The 15654-nt window shown below is 45.7% G+C and overlaps 2 protein-coding genes across 2 annotated transcripts in view; both read left to right on the top strand.

Annotated features, from left to right (window-relative positions):
- The window catches only part of LOC117042511 (zinc finger protein 208-like), a 76135-nt gene extending 68002 nt beyond the window's left edge, over positions 1-8133 (top strand). Inside the window, exon 8 of the mRNA XM_033142057.1 lies at positions 7916-8133. The gene's annotated coding sequence lies outside the window, so the exon portion shown is untranslated. The remainder of the gene's footprint in view (positions 1-7915) is intronic.
- Positions 1-15654, top strand: part of LOC117042510 — a 54187-nt gene that overhangs the window by 26835 nt on the left and 11698 nt on the right. The window contains 2 exon segments of the mRNA XM_033142056.1: positions 96-105; positions 6750-7747. Of these exon segments, the coding sequence (XP_032997947.1) occupies positions 96-105; positions 6750-7747 (1008 nt within the window).

Raw genomic sequence — 15654 nt, 5'->3', positions numbered from 1 at the left:
TGTTGGGGCCAGTAATGGTGTTGTCTAGGTGTATGTGGCAGCAAAGTTGGCATCTGGGTTTATTGCAGACTATGGTAACCAGTGTCCATGTTAAGTCCACTTGCTGTATTATTGTGTTGTTTGAGATTGGGTGGCTGTCTGTAGGCAATGAAAGGTCTTTTGAATTGCCAAGGAAGCAAAAGAGACTGTTTATGCGACTACAGCGCCCAGAATGCTACTAGCCCACATGGGGAAAGAAGTCAAGGTCCCAATGAAAGAAGAATGGATAACTAAGATGACTATGCGGAAATGGCTAAACTACTGTGAAGATCAGACACCAAGATGAGAAAGAAATCAATCATAGAATCATAGAATCATAGAGTTGGAAGAGACCACAAGGGCCATCCAGTCCAACCCCCTGCCAAGCAGGAAACACCATCAAAGCATTCCTGACAGATGGCTGTCAAGCCTCTGCTTAAAGACCTCCAAAGAAGGAGACTCCACCACACTCCTTGGCAGCAAATTCCACTGTCAAACAGCTCTTACTGTCCAGAATGGGAAAACTTTATAGACTCTTGTAAGCAACACTGTGAAAAGGTCAAAACATTAGCAGGTTTGATGTAACATTTATGAACTAATTATAGAATTAGGAGGGAAAAATAAGAAGAAATGGAGCTTTCATGGCAAAATATTGGAGTGGATTGCCAGTTTATGGCTGTCCCAACATTTCACCAGCCAAACACACATGGCAGGCCGGACTCTAGACCTTGTTTTCTTGATTGGGCAAGAAGAGGGTGATTTGAAGGTTGGGGACATTGACATCAGTCCCTCATCATGCTCAGATCACTTCCTGTTGAGATTTAGGGTGTCAGCACCTTTTTCCCTCCACAGAACCGGGGGACCTGTAAGGAAGGTCTGCCCTCAGAAGCTGATGAATCCAGTGGGATTCCAAACAGCTTTGGGGGGTTGTCACAGGCTATTGGCACGATCACCCCTGAGTGCCCTCTCCCAGTTTAAGGAACCCCTTTGCCCCCCTGGTATACTCCAGAGCTTAGCCTTAGGGGGAGGAAAGTAGCTAGGAGATGGCTTGAACACAAGTGGATGAAAGATCCGAATTATGCAACCAGACACTGGTAAGGGCTCACTATTGAGTCTACCTAGTGGCAGTGAAGGCAGCTGCCTCCATTGCATCCTTTTCCGAGTTGTACTGGGCCTTTTACAGGCTGGCCCGAAGGAGGTGGTAGAACCAATGGTAGCTCACTGTGACTTGTTTGCAAAGCATTTTGTTGTTAAAATTGCTTTCCAGAATACTTTGACGATTGCCGGAGAGATCTGAAAAGGTTCATATGGCAGGGTAAGAAACCCCGCATAAAATACAAATTACTGATGGACAAAAAAGAAAGGGGAGGTTTCGCACTCCCCGATTTAGGAACATATTTCGAAGCCTCGTGCCTATGTTGGATTAAGGATTGGATCTTGTTAGAGAAAACAGGTATACTTGATTTGGAGAGTTGCAACAACAGGTATAGATGGCATGCATACCTTGGCTACAATAAGGTCAAAGTCCACAGAGTGTTCTGTGGGGTTTCACATTTGTTTGCATGAGTGCAAGTGAGAAAGGAATTTGAGAAAGAAAGACACAGAGCCAGCGCTTGAACCAGGAAGCCTCTTGGCAAGAGTCAGAAGGAGAGAAGAATGCTCCCCCCTGAACTCCCACCAGGGTGTTTTATTAACCAAAGGAAAACACGTCACAGAGTTCAAACCATCCAGTCAGATTAAACCAGCACACCTCCAGAAGTCTCCACATGGTTGAGATCATGTTAACAAAGACCCATAAAAGAACCCAAGAAAGTTTCTTGCATTCCCACACATCAAAGGGACAGGATAGATGGCCAGGAACAGGAAGTCATGAAACAGAAGATAGCAGGGAGGTAGGATTTAGCATCCTAACCCCAGAACCAAGTTGTTTACCAACTCCTGGGTTGGATCAAAGATGCTATCTAAGTACAAAGAAATGCCTGGCAATTGGGGCTGCAGCATTTGGTTTGCCCTTGTGGCAAGATTCTTGCTTCATGGTAAAACGTGACTGCAAAGTTAGAAAACCAGTGTTCACTAATCATATAGTCAGAAATGCTCTTTATAAACTGTGGACAAAATACCAACCGTTATTAGAACCCCAAACGCCATGGTGGCTGTCCCCAGTATAGGCTTCTGCAGTCAAACAAGTAAATATGGAGGGAAATTGGGCAACCTATAGTCAACTATTAAAAGATGACCAAGGATCTCTGAAATTGAAAACATTCGGAGAGATAAGTCACTCCCTCACCGATTGGCTTCAATATCACCAATCGAGCAACGTTTTTAATTCAGATAAAAGAAAATTGGCTTTGGGAAAGAGGAATCCAAATTACAAAAAGTATTAGTACGAAATGACAAAAAATTATTATCTAAAACTTGTGACCTGTTATTGGAATGGGATCTAAAAGACGAGGAAGTAAAGGATGTAATTGTTAAATGGGCCCAGCACATCCATTCCACAAAAGAGATGGAACAGTGGCAGAGACTCTGGAGGTTAGATATCAGATTTACTGCCTGCTTTACTCTCAAGGAAAACTTAATGAAAATGTTATACAGGTGGTATAAGACACCTTCCAAACTAGCCAAGATACATAAACTCAAATCCAAGCAATGTTGGAAATGCAATAATTCAGAGGAAACAATGATACATGTATGGTGGCACTGTGAGAAAATTAATAAATTTTGGGGGGTGTATCCATAAAGAGCTAAAAAAGATTCTCCTATTTAAAAAAAATCCAGAGGCATACATAATGTGCATTATAGGAAAGGACACACCACAGGATAACAAAAGGTTATTCTTATATGTCATAGCTGCAGCCAGATTATTACTTGCTAAAAATTGGAAAGGGGACATTATCCCCACAAAAGAAGACTGGATTGTGTGAATTTATAGACTTGGACAAACTAACGGAAGCCATAAGACACCACTCAAAGCAGAAATTAAGGAAGGAATGGCAATGCTTTGAGGACTCTGAAAAAACACTTTTGAAAATTGGAAATAAAATGTTTTTATAAAATAAAAATATAAAAATAAAACTTTTTTGATCCAGCAGAGCTTTCCGGAGGCGCGGCGACCGCCTCCCCTCGCTCTCTGCCCGGAGCAGCCCAGAGGCTCCTGCCGCTCGGCCCCGAAACGGTTAAGAGCAGCAGCGACAGAGCGGAGATTCCTAGAGTGGAGGGGGGGGGAAAGACTGTCGGGAGAATAGGAGCTTCCGCTTCCTGTCCCGCTTTCCCGAGGGAGATGCTGCTCCTGGCAACGGCTGTCCTTCCTCGCGGAGGCGCTGGAGGTGCGTCATAATATCATCATATATGATAACTTGGGGAGCGGAGAGTGGGGGTCCTGCGGGAGGGATTAAAAAAAAAAACCCTATTAGGGAAACCGTTTCAATGTAAGCTTTTTTCTGTGTCTCCTTTTTCTAGTCGTCACTTTATTCAGATTTTCACCTCTTATTATTTTTAAATGGAGCTCTTGAAAATTGGCCAGCATTTTGGTGCTGATTTCTCCTAATGCACACGCTTTTGCAAAGGTTATTTCCCCGAATATTTACATTTCCCATAATGCATTCTGTGTGTAATTCCGCTAAAATAATACATACATAGGTCTTTTACCCTTTGTATGGGGGCAAGACATATTATCCCAATGGAAGGGCATAATCGAAACACAAACAAAAACAACCCAATAACACCACCACCCCCAACACACACATTTTAAATTATTTGTGTTTCAATTAAACAGCAGTTTCTGCAAGAGCAGTTCTGGGCAGAAGAGGTTTTAAACAAAAAGGAGAAACAAGCAACTTCCAAGTCCACCTTCAAAGTCCAAGTGTGGCTGAGGCCTTATACAGACAGGCTAACAATGATAATACTACTAGCAATGCTACTAATAATCATATTAATATTCCTGAGTGCCCTCTTCCACTTTGTGGACCCCGACTGGCCCCCTGGTATACTCCAAGCTGGGAGACTGGACGCAAGTGGATGAAAGGTCCAAATTAATGCAACCAAACACTGGTAAGGGCTCATTATCAAGCTCGCTATGAGGGGGCGCTTTGTGGGGTCCCATAGGCAGAATCCGCAATGTCCCCAGCACCATACAGTTCGGGTGGGGGGTGGGAGAGACACTGGCCGTTCCATGGTTAAAGGCAGCGATTATATTGTGACAGAGGACTTCCAGGGGGAGGCGGAAAGTGTCACTTCTTCCTCAGTTTGTTACATCCTCCTGTATTTGAAAAGCTGAGAGGAGAAAATTTTGCAGCTCGGAAGACTGTGCTTTTTGCAAGGTTGGTTTTTTGGGGGTAGGGGGGCTTTGCAGGAGAGAAGGCCTCTTGAAGAAGGCGGTTTTGCAAAGAGGCAGCGATGGGAGGGAAAATGCATGGGGCTACACCCCCAATTCAGCCCCCAAAGAGCTGCGATGAGTGCAAAAGGCTTTAAGGGGTGCAGGGGCGCCCCAGGAGGAGAGCAAGGCAAGAAGGCAAGGCGGGGGGGGGGAGAGGGAGTTTTAGGGTGGGGCAGGAAACCCCACAAAGGAAAGGAGGCAGGAGAGCTCTGGGAAGAGGAGGAGGGAGGCGTTGATGTTTTGCAGAAAGAGGGGTCAATGTTGGGTAGAGACGGCAGGATCAGCTGTAAACTCATTTCAACACTACGAGGCATGGACTCTTTTTTTCCTTCTTAAGATGCCTTTGGGGTTCAGGAGGAAGGCACCCAAGGAGGGCGCAGTCTCTCTGTATAGCAGACCAGCCCTAGGAAGGAACCAAGGTGTTGGGGGAGATGAAGGAAGGAAGACTTTAAGGATGGGAAAAGGAGAACCATTAGCTGTAAAATGAACTGCTGCAGCAGATCTGGGGGCTCCAAGCCCAGTGAGCTGCCCCCAAATAGCCCTGCTCCCCCTGAGCAAGGGGTTTTCAGGAGCTGAGTCTCAGTCCTGTCTGGGGACGGAATGTGGGGCTTTCTGCCTGCTAAGGAGATGCTCTGAGGAAAGGGGTGTTTTTAATGGTGGTTGGGAGAAGATCCTGTTTCAGACATAAATCCACTTTCCTCAGCTGTTGGGGCCCAGGAGGAAGGTGCTCCTCTTTTACCAAAGAAACTGCAAGTTGGAGCTCCACAGCTTGGCTGGGTTATTATTCACCAGCAAATCGTATTGAGCAGGAAAATGCCTGCCGGGACTCTGAGGCTCCCTTTGCTTCTTCCTCCCTCCCAGGAACCTGCAGCTTCTGAGCTTCTCAGGAAGGATGGAAGAGGCTGATCCTGCAAACGTAGCGGGGATGGAAGGAGGAAGGTGGACGGTTGACCTGGTCAGGCTGCCTCCTGCATCCCTCCCCACAACCTCTGGCTGTTCTCTCCCAGGACCCTCAGAAAGATCTGGTGAGTTCCAGGAAATGGAGATGGAGACATGGAGGGATGTTGGCCGTGGAAAAGCATTAAACCTAGGCAATGGCTCCCCTTCTTTGGAATGCTCTCCCCAGGGAAGTTCGCCTGGCGCCTTCCTTATCCACCTTTGTTGTTGTTTACTCGTCTTAGTCGTGTCTGACTGCCCATGACCGCATGAACCAGAGGATGCCTTGGAAACGCTCACTTCTTACAGCTTTTCATTTTTTTATGTCCATGGAGCTTTCATGGCAAAATATTGGAGTGGGTTGCCAGTTCCTTCTCCAGGTGGATCACATTTAGTCTAAACTCTTGGCTGACCTGTCTGTCTCGGGTGGCCCTGCACGGCATAGGTCATAGCTTCTCTTAGTTATTCAAGCCCCTTCGCCATGACAAGGCAGTGATCCGTGAAGGGGTATACACCTTTGGTGCCATGCAAAGTTGTTCCTTATTAACCAGGTTTTTGCTTGATATGTTTGACATCCTATAGCCTTTTTCAAATGTGGCTCTTTTGGGGGGGTGTTGTTGGGATGTTGTTTTTATTCTGGTTATATATGGTGTGATCATTTCTGTGAACCACACTGAGACCTCCGGGTATAGGGCGGTATATAAACTCAATAAATAATAATACTAATATTAATACTTTCATTATTTGTACCCCACGGATCTGACTGGGTTGCCCCAGCCACTCTAGCTGGCTTCCAACAAATATAAAAGCACAATAAAACATTAGACATTAAAAACTTCCCTATATATGGCTGCCTTCTGATGTCTTCTAAAAGTTGTATAGTTGTTTATTTGACATCTGATGAGAGGGCGTTCCACAGGGTGGGCACCACTACCCATAAGGCCCTCTGCCTTGTTCCCTGTAACTTCACTTCTCTCAGTGAGGGAACCACCAGAAGGCCCTGGGACCTGGATCTCAGTGTCCAGACTGAATGATTGGGGTGAAGAATCTCCTTTAGCATTTCATCAGTTTGCCTTTTTACTCCTTCAGGAGATGTTGAAGGGATTCTGGCAGAAGGAGAACAATCAGAAGTGTCACCACAAAGAGCCAAAGAGGAGGAGGAGCAAAGGAAGCTGAGGGTTCAAGATGGAGGCAGCATGCAAGAGGGGAGACGAAAGCAGAAGGCGGAGGGTAACTCTGGTACATCCCAGGGTGCTGAAAATCAAATTCGCAGAGAGGAGAAAAAGCATGAATGTACAGTGTGTGGAAAGAGATTGGGTAGTCGCTCAACTCTTACTTCACATCAAAGAGTGCACACAGGGGAGAAAGCGTATACATGTACAGTGTGTGGAAAGAGCTTCAGTGCCAGTAGTTCCCATAGGAGACACCGAAGAACTCATACAGGGGAGAAACCGTATACGTGTTCCGAGTGTGGAAAGCCCTTCAGTCATAGTCACAGCCTTACATCGCATCAACGAACTCATACAGGGGAGAAACCGTATACATGTTCCGAGTGTGGAAAGAGCTTCAGTCGGAATGGCCAGCTTACCACACATCAAAGAACTCATACAGGGGAGAAACCGTATACATGTTCCGAGTGTGGAAAGAGCTTTCGTCAGTGTAGCAACTTTAAGTCACATCAAAGAATTCATACAGGGGAGAAACCGTATACATGTTCAGAGTGTGGAAAGAGCTTCGCTCAAAGTGGTGGCCTCACCTTACATCAAAGAACTCATACAGGAGAGAAACGTTATAAATGTTTTGAATGTCAAAAGAGCTTCTGTTCGAGCAGTACCCTTATCTTGCATCTACGAACTCATACAGGGGAGAGACCTTATACATGTTCAGAGTGTGGAAGGGGCTTCAGTCACAGTGGTACCCTTACTAACCACCTAAGAACTCATACAGGGGAGAAACCGTATACATGTTCAGAGTGTGGAAGGAGCTTCAGGAAGAATTGTGGCCTTACGTCGCATAAAAGATCTCATACAGGAGAGAAACCCTATACATGTCCAGAGTGTGGAAAGAGCTTCAGCTACAGTTACAACCTTACCACGCATCAACAAATTCATACAGGGGAGAAACCGCATACATGTTCTGAGTGTGGAAAGAGCTTCACTCAGGTCAGTGGACTTACTAAACATCAACAGACTCATCGAGGCAGCAAACCTTATAAATGCTGGGAATGTGGCAAGAGTTTTGGTCAACTCTACTCCCTTTCCCGGCATCAAATAATTCATACAGGGGAGAAACGATATACATGTTTGGAGTGTGGAAAGAGCTTCAGCCACAGTTGGCAGCTTACTGTGCATCAAAGACTGCACACAGGAGAGAAACCTTATAAATGCTTGGAGTGTGGCAAGAGCTTCACTCAGAATGGCACTTTTACGTTACATCAAAGAACTCACACAGGAGAAAAAACCATATACATGTTCGGAGTGTGGGAGAAGCTTCAGTGACAGTAGTAGCCTTACTAGACACCAAAGAATTCATACAAGGAGGAAATTTTAGAAATCTTGGGTCAATGTAAAGAACTTCTGTGAGAAGGACTCCCTTACTAAACTGAAAAGAACTCGTACAAGGGAAACAGAAAAGTTGGAGTGTGGGAAGATCTTTAATCATATCAAATAACTCCTACAGAGAGTAAGCCAATGATTGTGTTCAGAATTAGAACTTGCTTCCATTAGAATTTTTATTCCTTTTAGTGGCTGTGTTACATATTGTTCTCCTTATCAGAGTTAGTTTTACATAGCTATAAGATTGAGGGCACAAGGAGAAGGGGACGACAGAGGGCGAGATGGTTGGACTCATGAAGCTACTAACATGAGTTTGACCAAACTGCGGGAGAAAGTGATGGATAGTCATGCCTGGCGTGCTCTGGTCCATGGGGTCACGAAGAGTCGGACCCAACTAAACAACAACAAAATTCTATTTTCTTTCCATGGTGTGAATTGAACTGATATTTTTCATAGAAGCAAATGCATTCACTGGTATTCGGTTGACGTATGTAAAGTATGTAAAGTAGATGTAATGAGAATACAGCCCCTCAGATAATGCCTCTAATGAACAAATACTGTTGAAAAACATACTGTATACTAAACCGCAATGTGCAGTCAAGAGAGAAATGAGAACAGTACTGAAGGCTTGATTTTCAAGCCTGTGTCTAGAGTGTTAATAGGTTAAAAGGTTTCAGGGTTTGTGTTTCTTCACCTTCATCTGCATATGAGGAAATTTCAGTTTTATGTATTTGTGCTGTGTGTTCTCCCCTCCACTAGTATTTCCCGTAAACACCCCCCCCCTCCCATTCTGGACATGTGAAATCCACTATGCAGCTATGTGCAGGTATCTGTTTATTTGATAATGTGGCAAAGGAAGAAGATGCAATCTCATCCAGAACACAACACTAAAAAACCAAATTACAGTGGTACCTCGTGTTACGGACGGGATCCGTTCCGGAGGCCCGTCCGTAACACGAAATTTAGGGAACCTGAAACGCCCCGTCTGAGCATGCGTGGGCATGGTTTTGCGCTTCTGTGCATGCGCAAGTGCAGAGACCTGGAAGTAACCCATTCCGGTACTTACGGGTTGCCGTGGTCCGCCAGCCGAAGGTTTCATAACCCAGAGGCAAATTAACCTGAGGCACCACTGTGTGTTTTAAATACAATTTTTAGATACATCAGATTTACACGGGACAGTCAGAAATTTAGAAATTCATGTGTGTTAACAAGACAGTTTCCCTGTTGCATAGTCTAGTGAAAGGCAATATTTCGGAACTGAACTCTGCTGATCAAATAACTGAAAGTGCAGGTAATAGACCAACAAACTTAACCCATCTTCTCCAATGGATGCCTGTTGCTCTTTCCCCTTTCATTGCTGCCTTGTTAGAAGCTGTCCTCTGGTCCCCCCGTATTTCTGTCATTCACCAAAATGCTCGCACTTCCCATGACAATGCACAAGCCCTTCCTGGGAATTCCTGGGCAGAGAGCTGCTGAACCCCACACCCCAAAAGGAAATCCAACCTCATCCAGCAGGCAATGCTAACCACTGAATTCTGTTTTAAATGCTTTTTTTAAAGATAGATTTGCACAGATACTCGAGTGCAGGCTTTCTCAAACTTGGGTCTCTTGCTATTTCTGGACTAAAATTCCCATCATCCCTTACTACTGCTAGCTGGGGGTGATGGGAGTTGTAGTCAAGAAAGAACCGGAGACCCAAGTGTGGGAATCCTAGTTTGGTGAAATGTCAGAATACGGACATGAATTGTGCTGATTAAATTGTAGACTGGATCTTTCATTGGTCTGATAAGAGAGGAGTTCAGGGAGCAAACGGCCATCTTACTCTGATGACGTTGCTCCCCTGCCTTGCTGAGCTTGTGTGTGTGTGTCTGCTTCCTTGCAGCCAAGGGATCTGCTGTTGTTCAGGCTCATGCCGCTATCTTTGCTGCCTTGTTAGAAGCTGCCCACTGGTGTCCCCCACTGGCAGCCTCCGCCGTATGTGTGTCATTCACGATAAGGTTTGCATGAACTGTTTCTCGCCAGTGGCGGAGAGCCTTCACAGACCTCAATGTGTCTGTTTGGTGCTCTGCCACTTCTATTGCCAAAGGTTGCCCATTTTTCCACCAGGCACATGGGCAAGAGGGCAAGCAGGCAAGCAAATCCTTAAGGCCGAGTTTGCTGCTGAAGGCCACAGGAAAGCCAGGATCTGAGCCAGCAATCCTAGGTTCGTTGTAGGGATCTGTTTCTCTGTGCACATGCAACTCATTAGGAAATTAATTTTAGAAATGCATGGAAATGCAATGTACCGGATTTGCCCAAAAGAGCAGTCAACAAATTGAAGAATATTTGCACCCAACTTCGGAACTCACTGGCAGTTGTTTCACTGTGTTTTAATCCGGGTTTTATTGTTTATTTTAATAATTTTTTAATAATAAAATAATCATTTTAACTTTTTTTACTGATAATGTCATTGTTTTATTTTTCCTGAACCGTGCATTTAAAAAATCTCAAACATATATGTATAGTAAAGCTGCATGTAAATTTTAGGGAACAAAATAATAAACCCATACAAAAGATGTAATAGCAAAACAAGTATGCAATTCCTAAGGAGCCGTTTACAACTTGCTTGGGTGCAGGTTTTCTCAGGAGTCAGTCTACGGTTCCCAAGAGGTGCTTAATCTCAGGGGAAAGCGGATAAATTCAGTTTGTGTATTCCCCAGGCAAAAGAGATTTTGGTCCCCTGAGGGTTAAATGCAGTGAAAGAGGAAAGGATGCTTTTCCTTCCTATCTGCTTGCCTGAACTCTGCAGGATTTCCCAAAAGGTCTTGGGTGTTACAGATCCTTTCCTCACTAGGAGTGCCATCTGGCTCAGATACAATTCCATCACAGTGAACAGTCTCTTCTTCCTTGGAGGTTTTTGAGCAGAGGTTGGATGGCAATCTGCCAGGGATGCTTTAGCTGAAATTCCTGCATTGCAGGGGTTTGGACTAGAGGACCTTTGTGGTCCCTTCCAACTACACTATTATATGGCAGCTGCCCAGACACAAACATGCAATCTTAAAAAAAGAGAACCAATTTAACACAGTGGTTCCCAGACTTTTTCTGGCTACCACCTTCTTGGTGCCCTATTATTGTTGTTGCTGCTGCTGTTGTTGTTTGAATTTATAAACCATCCTATATGCGGGGGTCTCAGAATAAAATCAAGATATAAAACCAAAAAATACATAATAAAAATGAAAACAACCCCCACAAATATATGGGTGGTTGGACTAGGTGACCATCGGAACCCAGTCCAATTTTACAATTCTTCAATTCAATATCCTGCCTTTTCCTCCAAGGAGCTGGAGGTAGCATATTAATAAATGGTCCTTCCTCTCCTCCTTTAATCCCCTACAACAACCCTGTGAGGCAGGCTAGGCTGAGAGGCATTGAGTGGCCCCATGGCCACCCGGTGGGGAATTTGATCCCTGGTCTCCCAAGACCATAGTGCAGCACTCTAACCACTACACCACACTGCCTCTCACTGCTGCCTAAGAAGTCCCAACATTGTGAAAGTAGAGATCAGAGTCCCCCAGAAGGGAGAGATTTCTTTCCACCCCAGCTGCCTGGTCTTCAAAGGGTTAAAGATGAATTGCAGGAATCCTAGAGAGGCAGGAAACTGGAGGAGCAGCTTGGTCCTCCAGGGCAAGTGCACCTCCTCCCTCCTGCCTTGTGCTTGGTCCTTTTGCAGAAGAGAGGCTGCAGAGATTGGATGCATGGAAGGAAGCAGGCAGGGAGGCTGGGGCCGGATCCTGCTCCAACCCAGAGCTGTTTGGAGCAGGACCTGAGGTTCCCCCACCTCTGCCTCAGCCCCCTTGTGGTCCACACTCACTTGGCCAGTATTTGCCTTAAAGCAGAACCTGGAAAGAATGGAAAAAGAGGCTGTGCATGGGAGGGGGGTTGGACAACCCTTCAGGCATATTGGAAGCTGCTGTCCAAATCCCCCACTGCCCCACTTGGGAGATATTGGAAAGGGCTATGAGACCCTCCTGGATGGGGACGCCCTCAGCTCAGATACTCGGTGCCAGAGATTCAGGCATTCTCAATACCACGAAGCCAATATACCACTTGAATTATGGGTAAAGCTGTGGAAAAAGATTGTAAAATTCACGGCATGTAGTTCATTAAAGAAAAATTATATGAAGATGATGTACCGATAGTATTTGACTCCAGTAAAGCTTGCTAAAATGTATAAAGATACCTCTAATTTATGCTGGAAATGTATGGATAAGGACATCTACATTTTAACACCATACGTGGTGGACATGTAAAAAAGTTAAAACGATATACAATGAACTGACTATGCCCGAAATGGCTAAATTACCGTGAAGATCAGGCACCAAATGAGAAAAAATTCAATTAGTAGCAGGTTTGATGTAACATTTATGAACTAATTATAGAATTAGGAGGGAAAAATAAGAAGAAATAATTGGAGAAATATAATTCTATGCAAGGAGAATAAAACTAGTCATCTATTGCAATTTGGATTGGATATCTATATACCAAAACGGGAACTGCTGGTTAATTTGAAAATTGGAAATAAAATGTTTCTATAAAATAAAATATAAAAATAAAGATACTTTTTTGGGACGCCGTGCAGCTGATCCAGCAGAGCTTTCCGGAGGCGAGGCGCCCGCCTCCCTCGCTCTTTGCCCGTAGCAGCCCAGAGGCTCCTGCCGCTCGGCTCCGAAACGGTTTAAGAGCAAGCGGCGACAGAGCGGAGATTCCTAGAGCGGAGGGGGGGAAGACTGTTGGGAGAATAGGAGCTTCCGCTTCCTGTCCCGCTTTCCCGAGGGAGATGCTGCTGATGGCGACGGCTGTCCTTCCTCGTGTAGGCGCTGGAGGTGCGTCATAATATCATCATATATGATAACTTGGGGAGGGGAAAGGGGGGTCCTGCGGGAGGGATTAAAAAAAACCCTAAGCTTATTTCAATGTAAGCTTTTTCTGTGTCTCCTTTTTCTAGTCGTCACTTATTCAGATTTTCACCTGTTTATTATTTTAAATGGAGCTCTTGAAAATTGGCCAGCATTTCTCCTAATGCCACACGCTTTTGCAAAGGTTATTTCCCGAATATTTACATTTCCCATATGCATTCCGTGTGTAATTCCGCTAAAATAATACATACATAGGTCTTTCCCCCTTGTATGGGGGCAGGACATATTATCCCAAAGGAAGGGCAGAATCGAAACACAAACAAAAAACAACCCAACACATCCCCCCCCCAACACACACATTTTAACTATTTGTGTTTCAATTAAACAGCAGTTCTTGCAAGAGCAGTTCTGGGCAGAAGAGTTTTAAACAAAAGGAGAAACAAGCAACTTCCAAGTCCACATTCAAAGTCCAAGTGTGGCTGAGGCCTTATACAGACAGGCTAATAATGATAATACTACTAGTAATGCTACTCACTACTAATAATAATAATACTCCTGAGCGCCTCTCCCACTTTGTGGGGCCCGACTGGCCCCCTGGTATACTCCAAGCTGGGAGACTGGACGCAAGTGGATGAAAGATCCAAATTAATGCAACCAAACACTGGTAAGGGCTCATTATCAAGCTCGCTATGAGGGGGCGCTTTGTGGGGTCCCATAGGCAGAATCCGCAATGTCCCCAGCACCATACTGTTCGGGTGGGGGGTGGGAGAGACACTGGCCCTTCCGTGGTTAAAGGCAGCGATTATATTATGACTGAGGACTTCCAGGGGGAGGTGGAAAGTGTCACTTCTTCCTCAGTTTGTTACATCCTCCTGTATTTGAAAAGCTGAGAGGAGGAAATTTTGCAGCTCAGAAGAGTGTGCCTTTTGCAAGGTAGGAAAAGGGGTAGGTTTTTTTTGGGGGGGTTGCTCCCATGTCAGAGCAGCTGCTTTGCAGGAGAGAAGGCCTCCTGAAGAGGGCGGTTTTGCAAATAGGCAGCGATGGGAGGGAAAATGCATGGGGCTACACCCCCAATTCAGCCCCCAAAGAGCTGCGATGAGTGCAAAAGGCTTTAAGGGGTGCAGGGGTGCCCCAGGAGGAGAGCAAGGCAAGAAGGCAAGGCGGGGGGGAGAGGGAGTTTTAGGGTGGGGCAGCAAACCCCACAAAGGAAAGGAGGCAGGAGGGCTCTGGGAAGAGGAGGCAGGAGGTGTTGATGTTTTGGAGAAAGGGGGGTCAATGCTGGGTAGAGATGGCAGGATCAGCTGTAAACTCATTTCAACACTACGAGGCATGGACTCCTTTTTTCCTTCTTCGATGCCTTTGGGATTCAGGAGCAAGGCACCCAAGGAGGGCGCAGTCTCTCTGTATACCAGACCTATGAAGGAACCAAGGTGTTGGGGGAGATGAAGGAGGGAAGACGTTAAGGATGGGAAAGAGGAGAACCATTAGCTGTAAAATGAACTGCTGCAGCAGATCTGGGGGCTCCAAGCCCAGTGAGCTGCCCCCAAATAGCTCTGCTCCCCCTGAGTAAGGGGTTTTCAGGAGCTGAGTCTCAGTCCTGCCTGGTGACAGAATCTGGGGCTTTCTGCCTGCTGAGGAGATGCTCTGCCTCGAACTACAGCCCCTTCCCCTAAAGTGGGGTTGCAGGACGAGGAGGAACAGAGGGAGGCAGCCGTGTCACAGCTCCAGGCTGGCAAAAAAGGAAAGGGGTGTTTTGAATGGTGGTGGGAAGAAGATCCTGTTTCAGACATGAATCCACTTTGCTCAGCTGTTGGGGTCCAGGAGGAAGGTGCTCCTCTTTTACCAAAGAAACTGCACGTTGGAGCTCCATAGCTTGGCTGGGTTATTATTCACCAGCAAATGGTATTGAGCAGGAAAATGCCTGCAGGGTCCCTGAGGCTCTCTTTGCTTCTTCCTCCCTCCCAGGAACCTGCATCTTCTGAGCTTCTCAGGATGGAAGAGGCTGATCCTGCAAACGTGGCGAGGATGGAAGGAGGAAGGTGGACGGTTGACCTAGTCAGGCTGCCTCCTGCATCCCTCCCCACAACCTCTGGCTGTTCTCTCCCGGGACCCTCAGAGAGATCTGGTGAGTTCCAGGGAATGGAGAGGAGGACATGGAGGGATGTTGGCCCTCCCCAGGGAAGTTCGCCTGGCGCCTTCCTTATCCACCTTTGTTGTTGTTTACTCATCTTAGTCGTGTCTGACTGTCCATGACCGCATGCCTTGGAAACTCTCACTTCTTACAGCTTTTCCTTTTTTCATGTCCATGGAGCTTTCATGGCAAAATATTGGTGGGTTGCCAGTTCCTTCTCTAGGTGGATCACATTTAGTCTAAACTTTTGGCTGACCTATCTGTCTTGGGTGGCCCTGCACGCATAGGTCATAGCTTCTCTTAGTTACTCCAGCACCTTTGCCACGACATGGCAGTGATCCATGAAGGGGTATACACCTTTAGGTGCCATGCAAAGATGTTCCTTTTTAACCAGGTTTTTGCTTGATATGTTTGATTTGCTATAGCCTTTTTCAAACGTGGCTCTTTTTTGTGGGGGGTGTTGTTGGGATGTTGTTTTTATTCTGATTATATATGGTGTGATCTTTTCTGTGAACTACGCTGAGACCTCCAGGTACAGGGCAGTATATAAACACAATATATAATAATACTAATATTAATACTTTCATTATTTGTACCCCACGGATCTGACTGGGTTGCCCCAGCCACTCTACCTAGCTTCCAACAAATATAAAGGCACAATAAAACATTAGACATTAAAAACTTCCCTATATATGGGTGCCTTCAGATGTCTTCTTAAAGTTGTATAGTTGTTTATTTGACATC

The sequence above is a fragment of the Lacerta agilis genome, chromosome 2 (assembly GCF_009819535.1).
Source record: "Lacerta agilis isolate rLacAgi1 chromosome 2, rLacAgi1.pri, whole genome shotgun sequence".
Lineage (NCBI taxonomy): Eukaryota > Metazoa > Chordata > Lepidosauria > Squamata > Lacertidae > Lacerta > Lacerta agilis.
The sequence above is the reverse complement of the archived record's forward strand: the minus strand, read 5'-3'. Positions and strand labels throughout refer to the sequence as shown.